This window comes from Acipenser ruthenus, chromosome 2 (genome assembly GCF_902713425.1).
Source record: "Acipenser ruthenus chromosome 2, fAciRut3.2 maternal haplotype, whole genome shotgun sequence".
Classification (NCBI taxonomy): Eukaryota; Metazoa; Chordata; class Actinopteri; order Acipenseriformes; family Acipenseridae; genus Acipenser; species Acipenser ruthenus.
The window spans coordinates 65788862-65801338 of record NC_081190.1 but is presented as its reverse complement, the minus strand read 5'-3'; the positions used below and the strand labels follow the sequence as shown (position 1 = coordinate 65801338).

The 12477-nt window shown below is 36.1% G+C and overlaps 1 protein-coding gene across 3 annotated transcripts in view; it reads left to right on the top strand.

Annotated features, from left to right (window-relative positions):
* The window catches only part of LOC117409350 (general vesicular transport factor p115-like), a 30090-nt gene that overhangs the window by 16006 nt on the left and 1607 nt on the right, over positions 1 to 12477 (top strand). For 2 of the 3 annotated variants that reach the window (XM_034015267.3, XM_034015266.3), the window contains 11 exons: positions 548 to 568; positions 6433 to 6543; positions 6742 to 6860; positions 7128 to 7309; positions 7654 to 7775; positions 8564 to 8702; positions 8936 to 9093; positions 9836 to 9904; positions 10662 to 10760; positions 11040 to 11147; positions 12191 to 12406. In XM_034015267.3, the coding sequence (XP_033871158.3) occupies positions 548 to 568; positions 6433 to 6543; positions 6742 to 6860; positions 7128 to 7309; positions 7654 to 7775; positions 8564 to 8702; positions 8936 to 9093; positions 9836 to 9904; positions 10662 to 10760; positions 11040 to 11147; positions 12191 to 12406 (1344 nt within the window). The remainder of the gene's footprint in view (positions 1 to 547; positions 569 to 6432; positions 6544 to 6741; positions 6861 to 7127; positions 7310 to 7653; positions 7776 to 8563; positions 8703 to 8935; positions 9094 to 9835; positions 9905 to 10661; positions 10761 to 11039; positions 11148 to 12190; positions 12407 to 12477) is intronic. The other variant, XM_034015268.3, reaches the window with a different exon arrangement.

The following is a 12477-nucleotide window of genomic DNA, read 5'->3' as shown; positions in this document are numbered from 1 at the left end:
CTGAGATTTACAGAGGCATCCTTTTGACTAGTTTATCATAACACATTTGTAAAGAATGTAGTCCTCTGCAACTGGACCTTGTTCAGCACTGTGATTTAAAATATAGTAAGAACCATGTTAAAGCTTTACAGATTGCAATATGAAAAAAAATGTGTTTATATACATTTATTGTGTATAAAGGGGGGGTCAGAGCAGACTGCAGTATTACCTAGATCCAGAATATGACTACAGCACAAAGTTGACTTGTATATTTTTCAACATATTTCATGGAAACTTATTTCACATCTGCCATTTGCAAACTTAGACATCATGACTGCAAACCAGTGTTGAAGCATCAGTAGTAGATTGTCCCATGCAGTATCCCAAACTGGATAGAAGTAAAAAGGAAACAAGATTTTGAATATGTTCAGGATTCTTTTTTTATACTTGCTGTCTTTTGCATGAGCTAAAATATGTTGACAAATAGCAATAAATAAATTTAAATTCAATTAAAATAAATAAATAAAACGCATTGTGAATTTCAAACTTTTTACTATATAATTTACAGGGGGATAAGATCGACCGGAGGGTAAGTAATTGTTTGGACAGCACAGTGAACGTTTGCTTGCCATCAGCAGACTGCTCTCTTTGTTTTGGTTCTGGCTTCTTTGTTGTTTTGCGTCCACTGATCTCATTCATTGTTTTTCTTTTTTTTTTTTTTTTATACTACCAGTCAGTTTCAACTCTAACCTGATCTGCTCTGTGGGCTTATTTATCTTCAAGGGGATAACAAGGCAAACTTGGTTCAATCCTTACACATTAGGTAGTGGGAGAAGAATCTGAATGCTCAATGCTGTTTTCCTGCTTGCCATTGGGTGGCACTGTGTTATTGTAAAGTGTTTTGACTTTATAAATCTATGTGGCAAAAGGAAAAAAAAAAAAACTCATATACAGTTAGCACTCAATATCCGACCCTAGTGACGTTTGAACGAGAGTGACGCATATCTGATTATTTCATTTTGGCCCGTTCCAACCCTTGTCTGTGTTTTCAGTGCACACAAAAAAGACACAATGTCAAAAATACATAGCTGAAAGGACGTTGTTTTAAAATAAGTAGGCTTCCATTTAGTTGTAACGTATTTGGTTTTGTTGGTACAGAACTATGTTTTCAACAGAAGTATTTTCATTCAGAACGATATGATTCTGAAAATATCACTTGCCAAAAGAGACGACACGTGGACTGTAATACAGTACCTACTTTTAAATTTGGTACGTATTGTAGCAGTATGTAAAATTCCCCATTAACGACCCAACAGCAAAATGAAATCAAAATATTACCCATGCACAGAACTGTGTCAAATGTAAAAGGCAATGCAATGTCACAGTTCACTTGCAAATGAAAATGCACAAAAGCAACTAATCACAGATTTATAAAATATATATTTAAAACTGTTTAATGATGAACTGTTTTATATTACTATAGCTTGTGTCGTTTGCTTTGTTTTTGCTTCATTTTTGTCATGTGAAATTGGAGGAAGCGCTTGTAACTGCACAATAAAGACTGATTTGGCATGCGAAAGAAAACAAACAAAAAAAAAAAAGCGGGCCGTGACGGATAAACAAATAAATTGTAACATTGAAGAGATGGGCTTTGTATCAGAAAACTGCGTGTGACGGGTAAGTGCATTAATTTGTTATATATATATATATATATATATATATAGTGCCTTGTAAAAGTATTCAGACCCCTGACCAATTCTCTCATATTACTGAATTACAAATGGTACATTGAAATTTCGTTCTGTTTGATATTTTATTTTAAAACACTGAAACTCAAAATCAATTATTGTAAGGTGACATTGGTTTTATGTTGGGAAATATATTTAAGAAAAATAAAAAACTGAAATATCTTGCTTGCATAAGTATTCAACCCCTGTGCTGTGGAAGCTCCCAGTTTACACAGATGAAAGAAATTGCCCTAACAAGGACACAATTACCTTACCATTGGCCTCCACCTGTGAACCATTAAAGTTGCTGTCACATTTTCTGAATAAAAACCCCACTGTTGAAGGATCATTGGTCAGGCTGTGAATCTGAAGGAAAATGAAGACCAAAGAGCATTCTACAGAAGTTAAAGATAAAGTAATACAAATGCATAGATTAGGGAAAGGGTACAAAATAATATCCAAGTGTTTGGATATCCCAGTGAGCGCAGTTGGATCAATAATCAGGAAGTGGAAGCTGCATCACACCACCCAGGCACTGCCAAGAAAAGGCCGTCCCTCAAGACTCAGCGCTCAGACAAGGAGACTTGTGAGAGAAGCCACAGAGAGGCCAACAATCACTTTGAAGGAGCTACAGAGTTCAGTGGCTGGCAGTGGAGTAATGGTGCACCAGTCAACCATATCAAGAGCTCTGCATAACACTGGCCTGTATGTGAGATTGGCAAGAAAGAAGCCGTTACTCAAAATGTACCATCTGAAAGCACGTCTGCAGTTTGCCGGAAAGCATGAGAGTGACCCAGCTGCGATGTGGGAAAAGGTTTTGTGGTCAGATGAGACCAAGATAGAGCTTTTTGGCCAAAACTCAAAGCGCTATGTGTGGCGCAAGACACACCACCATCCCTACAGTGAAGTATGGTGGTGGCAGCAGCATGCTGTGGGGATGCTTCTCATCAGCAGGGCATCTTGTTAAAATTGAAGGAAGAATGGATGGAAAAAAATACAGGGAAATACTGCAAGAGAACCTGCTTCAGTCCGCTAAAAAACTGAAGCTTGGGAGGAAATTCACCTTTCAGCAGGACAATGATCCCAAGCATAAGGCCAAAGCAACATTGGAGTGGCTCAAGAACAAAAAGGTGAATGTCCTACAGTGGCCCAGTCAAAGTCCTGATCTCAATCCCATTGAGAATCTGTGGCACTATTTGAAAATTGCGGTCAACAAGCGTTGTCCAACCAACCTGAACAAACTGGAGCAAATCTGCCAAGAAGAATGGGCCAAAATCACTCCGACACTGTGTGCAAAGCTGGTACATACTTACCCCAAAAGACTTAAAGCTGTTATTGCAGCGAAAGGTGGCTCTACCATATATTAATGTGTGGGGGTTGAATACTTATGCAAGCAAGATATTTCAGTTTTTTATTTTTCTTAAAAATATTTCCCAACATAAAACCAATGTCACCTTACAATAATTGATTTTGAGTTTCAGTGTTTTAAAATAAAATACCACAGAACAAAATTTCAATGTACCATTTGTAATTCAGTAATATGAGAGAATTGGTCAGGGGTCTGAATACTTTTGCAAGGCACTGTATGTATATATATATATATATATATATATATATAATATAATGAGAATTGGATTTGTTTCTTAATACAAGGATGGTAAAAGGTTATTGACGTGTATCTGAGTGTCGTATATCTGAGTGCTGACTGTATGCTCCTGCGTTTCCCATTGTTTTATTGCTTTGATTGAGTCCTGTTTTGGAATATAAATCCAGAAGTTAAAGACCAAGGTTAAACTGTTAAAACATTGTGGAATATATGGTACGCTTTGTATGTGTGTTTCATTTATGTTCCATGGGCTTAGCATAATTAAAGGAGAAGTGTACAGCTATATTTGAACATTTTTTTTTTTATCACAGTAAGCCTGTTTATTTTAAGCACTTACGTGACATTTGGACTGTTTTACATTCTATGAACTGACATCTGTATTGCTGGAGCAGATGATATTGGGCTGACGACCAGTCTTTCAGTCTTTGGTGCCTATAATCTTTTTACCAAACAATCGTCCTATAAAATGATTTTAAAATAACCAACACTTCTCTTTTAATAACATTTATGGGCCTGGCCATGTCCCTCTTAGGTGGCTGGCTGGAAACAGCTTTGCTGCAATGATGCATGAGAACATTTTCTTACAAGTAATCTTACTTTAGGTCAGAAACATTCCTGTTTAGCACACAAAAAAAGTTTTCTTTTATAGTTCTAAACTGTAGCTGTTCCTCGTACTTTTGAGACCATTTGGGGCTGCTATTGAGTGAATGTTTTAAATGAGGGCATTGATATGAAATGAAAACTGGTCCTGTGTTTTTATTTTTATTTTTTTATTATTATTTCAAAGCCTTTTTATTTCACTAGTATTTTAATTGGACATTTAAATACATGAATGTCAGTAAAATTTAATTGACTATTAGTGATTTACTTAGTTTACACTTGTCTGTTTATTTTATTAACATTTTACAGCTGTATTCTTTAAAATAATGACGGAGGTTGAGAGTATTAAGATTGTGGTGTGTGTATGTGTGTATGTGTGTATATATATATATATATATATATATATATATATATATATATATATATATATATATATATATATATACTTTTGTACATCTCAATGAAGATAACTTGTTTGCAGCCTTCATAGAATGCAGTTATAAAGTTACCAAAGTTTTACTTTAATCTAACTGTCTGATTTCAACACTGATTAAACTACCTGAGCTGATGAAGGAGCAGTAATAGGGTATTGTGGCAAAGTGGTTAACTGTGTGCAGGTACAGGAATGCAGCAGTGATTAATGAACAGACAGACAACGATAATCCAGGTGCAATGTTTTATTTTTAAATCCAATTGTCTGATGACACACAGACAGTCAATAATGGTGCTAAGCAATACAGTGGCGTGTATTGCTTTATTGTAATCCACAGGTTGGTCCTGAAATAATAACAGTCTTGTTCTTAAACACCCACACGAAACACAAAACACATACACAAGTCCACAGTGTGTGCTAAAGTGCTCGTGGTGTAAATACAGTTCTTTGTGAAACAAAGTGCAGTGATGTCTGGGTAAGAGCTGGCCTGTAGCGACAGCTCCGGATCGTGTTGGCAGTCTAATAAATAGTAAACAGTACAATTAGACTTGACAAAACAAACACTAAACACTCATGGTTATTTTACTTTCGTCCATCATCGTTTCTCTTAACCATAAACAAAGCAACAGATCACCAAGCCACGTCCCCTATTTGTACCTTCAGTCACGCCCCCCTTGGTTAGCGAGTGCAGCTCTTTCTCTTCCAATCCGCACTTGCCACTCGCTTTCCCTCTGGGGCAATGACTTAATGTACCATCGATGAGTCCCCTTTCTAGATGGCCGACTTCCACCTAAACCTGGGAATGAATTGTCAGGCCATGCAGTCCAGGGCACTCTGTTCCCTTTACACTTCGTCCTCACAGGTCGGGAGGGAGATGTATCATTCTGTCTCTGTCACAGGGATTTATATGCTTCTTCCCTTACTAATTGAATGTTATTGTTTGAATGCTTGTGGTTTAGGTATTTGGACATTTTTAGTGCAGGGACACCTATCCGAATATTCGAACAAACATTTTTTGAAGGCAAAAATATGTCAGTGTCTACCAGAAATTACATAATTGATATAAATGAAAAACATATAACAATGTGTTTTGCATGTACCAATTTACCAGAATGTGCACGAAAACCAATTGGATGTCAAAAACCTCTGAAAGAATTGATAAAAAACCAAACCGATCATAACCGACTTGCATCGCTAATGGCCCCTGTTTTTTGCGAAGAATTGGTAATGGCAGGGAAAAGTAAATCAAAGAAACGCACAAGAAAAACATATTTAACTAAAACTACTATGTGGCATCCTTTGTTTTGTTAATTCAGTGGGGTAAAGTAAGACCTATTCATTCTTCTGGGATTTAATGAAGTTGTACATGTAATGGCTTTGATTAAGTTTTGCAAATGAACGAATATTCGAATACTTGTCTGAATTTTGTATGGATATTCGAACATGAACACCATGTTTGTCACACAAGGACATTTACCATGTTAACTACTAATTGATGTTCTAAAATAACTTGCACAACTGTTGGTGTGATGGGGTGTTAACGTGTTTTTCAGTATGAGAACCAGATTTCTCTAGTATGTTGGGCATGTAAATCATGCCCAACATACTGTACAGATCTGTGTTGAATGTATGTGAAGTGTGTTTATTTTTAAGTGGAAGGTAAACTAAAAGTACTGTGTATTGTCAAGGCTGCAGTATTGCTACAGAGACAAATCTGGTTTATCGCCATGCTTTTTGTGTATTTGTTTAATGCATACTTCATTAGCTATTAATTTAAAAAAAACAAAAATAAATAAATTTCAAAGCAAATCGAGATTGTGTTATGGTGCATTCATTTTTCAAGGGATTAGTTTTACATGCAATTTAAAAACTCAATTCTTCATTGTCTTGAGAATATGACATAGCACACACATACCACATACATTCCTCAGGCTAATTGTAATATTCCATCTAATCTCATTTGTAACATGTAATAGAAGATTAATTGACCTTTTAACAATACTGTATCTCCAGAAATTCCGAATGTTGGTCACAAAACAAAAAGACTGATGTTGTATTTAATTTTTTTTTTTTTTTTTTTTTTGTAGGGCAGCAAGGTTCAGACAAGAGTCGGTTTGCTTATGCTGCTTTGCACCTGGATAAGTAACTGCCCAATTGCCGTCACTCACTTCTTGCACAACCAAGCCAATATTCCATTTGTATCCTTTATTGACGCTGTCATTGTTGTTAGTAAGCCTTTTCAATTTTTAAAAAAAGTTTTTGTATTGATTTACACCAAGTATAAAAGTCATGGTCTGCCATGGTGACATTACAAAGCGATTGATGTACAAAAATGGTGCTTTGCATTTGAAGTAATCTCTGTCTATTTGAAGTGTCTCCTTAACAGCATTTCTCAGCTAACAGGTCAGATTTCAGAGAACCTTGGGGAAGATGAAGAGCTGGTCCAGGGCTTGTGTGCTCTCTTGCTGGGCATCTGCGTCTATTACAATGACAACTCATTGGAAAACTATACCAAGTATGTGCTTCCTTATTCTATAACCAATGTTAGAAAACCGATATGGAATTATACCTGTCGTATAGTGTTTTTTTTTTTTTTAGCGAAACATGGCAAAATATGGAAATGCTATGCAATATAAGTATGGTGAAGATTGGCTTATGTAACCCAGTGTGACAGTAGTACTGCAAAGGTTTCTAAATTAAGTAACTTCACAGTGTTTAACATCTAATATCAATAAGTTTGTGTGATAATTGATTGGCACATGTCTTACGTAAACCCCCACAGAGAAAAACTGAAACAGCTGATTCAGAAAAGGATCGGGAAGGAGAACTTTGTTGAGAAGCTGGGGTCTAACTGCAAACATGAACTGTATTCAAGAGCAGCTCAGAAACCACAGCCAGTCTTTTCCAGTCCGGAGCAAATGCTGTTTGACCATGAATTTACCAAACTGGTAAAAGAACTAGAAGGTGAGTTTTCAAAAATAAGCATTTCTAGAAGTAGTCTTACTCTACAACAGTTTTTTTTTTTTTTTTTTTTTTTTTGTAAATAAGTGTAACAACACCAAATATATAATTGTTGTGAGTGCTTTTATATTGTGCCAAAGTCAGACGCCTCTTTAATGGTTTATATCCCCCCCCCCCCCCCCCCCCATATATAGTTTGTTTTTAGATGTTTTCCTTTTATACATTCGCATATAAAGCCTTATTAGCATGCATCCGATCTTATACTACTTGTACGACACATCAGTGAGTATTTTCTTGTGGGTTTTCTGGTTATATTATCAACAATTTTGTAATTAATTTGTTTGCAGCTGTTATAACAAAAGCTGTACATAAGTCCAGCGAGGAGGAGAAGAAAGAGGAAGAAGTAAAGAAGACGCTGGAGCAGCATGACAGTATAGTGACACAATACAAGGAACTCATTAGAGAACAGGTACTGTAAATCAAATGGTTGTATTGAAATTGCCATGTGTTTTATGGTCTATTTTGAAGTACAATTTTTGTCTACTACTATGAACATTTAATATAAAATCGCAAGTGTCTCTCACCAAAATGAAATACATCTACAGATATGGCCAAAAGTTTTGCATCGCCCTATAGAATGATTTTGCTTCAATTCTGAATAACGTTACGTTAGCATATTGAATTACATACTGCCTTGTAGTTTTCCATATACTTAATGGAAAAAACTGACAAAAATTGAAAAATGTAACATTTTCGAAATCTAACATGAAATACTGTAGTGCTATTATGGCTTCCGGTATACTTTTGTAATGTTGTTGTCATTTATTTCTTAGCAGACGCTCTTATCCAGGGCGACTTACAATCGTTACAAGATATCGCATTATTTTTACATGTATGTAAAGTACCTTGCTCAAGGGTACAGCAGCAGTGTCCCCACCGGGGATTGAACCCATAACCCTCCGGTCAAGAGTCCAGAGCCCTAACCACTACTCCACACTGCTGCCCATATGTAATAGTGTATATAATGTTGTAGTGTTTTTGATTACATGATGTTAAATATAAAATCTATATATTCATTATAGTATTATTATTATTATTATTTTTTATTTATTATGTCTCGATCATAAAATTCTAGGTGATGCAAAACTTTTGGCCATAGCTGTATATTATTTATATATATATATACAGGAAAAGGGTTATGCAAAAAAAAGTGTCTCTAATTCTAATAGTAATTGACCACCTCTTTTCCTCCCACAGGATGCACAAATAAATGAGCTGAAGACACAAGTCTCGTCTATGAAAACCCAGAATGAACAGCTGCAAGCTTCAGTGACACAGCAGTTATCACAGATACAACAGCATAAGGACCAATACAATGTACTCAAACTAAAGCTAGGTATAGTACATAGACTTGCTTTTTCTTTTCTTTTCTTCAAAAAACATTTCAAGTTGTTAATGAAAATTATTTATAATTTTATTCTTTAAAAAACAAAAACAAAAAAAAAAACAAAACTTAAAAACACCTTCTCCTCATAAAATAAAACAAAACAGGCCTAAATGAATAGCATTTATTAATAATGTGTTCATCATATTCACTGTATGAAGTATTTTTTTTGCCTGATTATCCAGGGAAGGATAGCCAGCAACACAATGGCGAGGGAGCTCAGGTGAATGGGGTTCAGTTAGAGGAGCTGAGCAGGTTGCAGGAAGAGTTAGAAGAGCTGAAGAAGCAGCATGGACTGTTACAAGGACAACTGACAGAGAAGGACTCTCTCATTGAAAAAATGGTAAGTGTTAAAACAGAATTCTACAACTGTATAAATAACATACCTGTAATTTTTATTTTCAATGTTAACATCCTGATCATTTTATACTTTACTGTTTCAAAGTTCTTTTCAAAATGTCCACTCTAGTGCTCTGATAGTGTAAGGATTATTGCCCACATTGTGAAACCGGTAATACAGCAATAACGATCCATGATGTGGTATGGAACAGAAAAGCCAGAGCACTTGTTATGTTTTTGGACACTCTTCCTGCAGTGATTTTAGAGGACATATCTCAAACCCCAGTTGTCAGCATGTTAACAATGAAAATAAAAATTACAGGTACATTATTTAAACAGTTGTAGCAACTTGTGGGGACATATAACGCTATATTTTTTGGAACCCCGCTACTTACTCTTTAAGTATTTTATTTTCATATATATATATATAATAAAATATATAGAGGAGGCTGTGTGGTCCAGTGGTTAAAGAAACAGGCTTATAACCAGGAGGTACCTGGTTCAAATCCCACCTCGGCCACTGACTCATTGTGTGACCCTGAGCAAGTCACTTAACCTCCTTGTGCTCCGTCTTTCGGGTGAGACGTAATTGTAAGTGACTCTGCAGCTGATGTATAGTTCACACACCCTAGTCTCTGTAAGTCGCCTTGGATAAAGGCGTCTGCTAAATAAACAAATAATAATAATAATAATAAATATATGGAAGTGGCTTTGGATTTTAATCATAAAAAAATGTTTTATTGTAGAAGTCAGAAGGCGCACACCCTGTGGAGAGAACAGCTGGGAGTTCTGAAAACAATGCAGAGCTACAGAAGGTACTGAGCTCTTCAGATTGTGTTTCCTGAGGTTGGATGAGTGTTTAAACTAGTGCTTAAAGGTTCATTAGTTAATAGTTGCTTTCTTGTAAGGTACAACATATTTGAGAACACCCGTATACCGGAGGAACAAAATAATATTTTCAACTTTTATCAGTAGTACTAAAATTAGATTTCATACTTGGTTTATAGAGCCATATGCATATGTTTTAAGGTGTTGTTTTTTTTATTATTTTAAAGTGACTGTAGCTGACAGTTCCTTAAATATTACTCGTTTTACCCTTCATTAGCCACATATCTCTCAAATGGGCAGTCTTGAAACACAAACATTGATATTAAAACTTAAGTTCTTGCACTACACAGCTAAAGTTAAAGAAAGTGTTCATGCCTGACTTGCAGGGAATCTATTACAGTTGCATTTCCTAGGTCACTGCAGTGTCTTCTGGGTCAAAGCATATTAGTGGCTGGTTGGTTCATAACAGGAAAGAAGCTGTTGAAGGGGTCTGGGGTGCTGACCAAGAAAATGTGTTTTTTTTTTTTTGGTCTCTACACTTTACAGTTTCACTTTAAATACATTTTTAAAGTGTTTATAAACATCCTCTTGGGTTAAACACTGCTTTTAAACTCTAAACCCATTCTAACACTGCAAACAAATTTAATTAATCAAAAAGGCAGCACATTTGCATAAATTCTGATTAACTTGTTTTTAAATTCAAATTAGAGCTATGTACTGAAATCCTCCCCCTCCCCCCCACAGGAACTGGAAACTTTGAGAGCCCAAGTGCAGTCCCAGTCTGCTGAGATTAGCCAGCTGCAAGCTGAGAGACAGGAGCTTTTGAAAAAAGCAGAAACTTCGGTAAGCCACTTATTTTATACGCAGTTTGTGTGGACAGTAGTTAACAATACGTTCTTGTTCCAAGTATACTAACAACTGGTACACCTAAACTTCAGGGCATACGATTCAAGCAATATGTGACCAGACCTATCTGTTGCTTCATCCAATGTTGTATTATGTAGCCTGACCCTGCAATGGACCATCTAATAACTAATTAAAAAAAAAGTATTTGCTTTGGTTTTGGGGTTATTTCTGGACTAAAGGTTTAATTTGTTATGTCGTTGCAATGTTTTTTTTCAGGCTATAGTATCAGCACCAGGAAACACAGACAGTGCTGCAGCAGCAGCCAGAATTGCAGAACTGGAGAGAAGACTCTCAGAAGTCACAGGCGAGACAGAAAAAATAAAGGTTAGTTCAGAATAACTCGCAGAAAACTGTGAGTAAGACTTTCATGCAGAGAGGTCCTAGTGAAATCACATGTGCTTTGTTTTAGAACTAAGCAAAGGATTGATAAAGAACACATTTAACCCTTTGCAGTCCATTTATTAAGTGCGTGTCAGGCATGTCAGGTCCAGTTTATTTTCACATGCACAGTTAATTTTAGACGCGCTGTTTAAAAGTATTTTTTTTCCCACAGTCAAACGGGTTTAAAAGGCCCTGCATATCAACAAAGCACTCACTAGGCATCTCCAGCTCCGCCCCACCCTTTCGTTCGCTATAGCTTTCACATATGCTAAGAAATAAATAATAATAATAATAATAATAATAATAGTCGTACATACCGATCAATCAACTCCTGATCACTCGTTTTATCACCAAACACCTCAATAATGCGATCCAAGTCATTATTTTATTACTATAACATCTGAAAAAAGCTCTGCAAATGTCCGTGATATTCTCCGAGCGCTGATGCAGTAGCAGCCAACTTGTTTCCTTATGGCCGCCGTTATCTGATGCCAGGGGCAAGTATGACTATTCATGAGATACGCCCTTTTTTTTTTTTTTCCGTCTTGTCTTGGTTCCTGTCGCTCCCACTCGGCCATTGAATGGTTTTCTCGGCTTTTTCCCCCCGAGAAAAAATGACTAGAAACCTGTTTTGCGTCTTTTTGATGATGTCGGACAGGGTCCAACATTGGACCGGATAGGAATAATTGCAATGTCGGACCAGGTCCGACATAGGACCGCAAAGGGTTAAACATGGGTCAAATGTGGCTCTTTTTTATAAAGCATAAATGCAGTTTTTTGCGGTATGCAAAACATATTTTTGGGATATTTTCCAAGATCATTAAATATATTTTTAGCTTTTGAAACCAGTTTGTTCATTTGGAGGTTTGTCTTAATTTCATTCGGAATCTTTACTTTTTTTTGTTGCTAACTAAATTTGGTTTTGAATAATATTCAACATTTCCTATGACTTCTCCATTTATACTGTCATGCCTGTTTTCATTTAGGAGGAAGGAAAGATCTGGTCTGACTCAAAAGCGGCTTTGGAGCAGCAAGTAGCCACAGCAAACAGTTCAGTAGCTATTCTACAGAATGAGAAGAGCAAACTTCAACAAGAAGTAGCAGAATCTAAAAAGGAGCAAGACGATCTTCTTATGCTGCTCGCAGACCAAGACCAGAAAATTCTAACACTGAAGGAAAAGTTAAAAGAATTGGGAGAACCGGTATGATACTATTGTGTTATTTAATTTTTTTATTATAATTTATTATTTTTTTTAATCCCTCACGTCTCAAA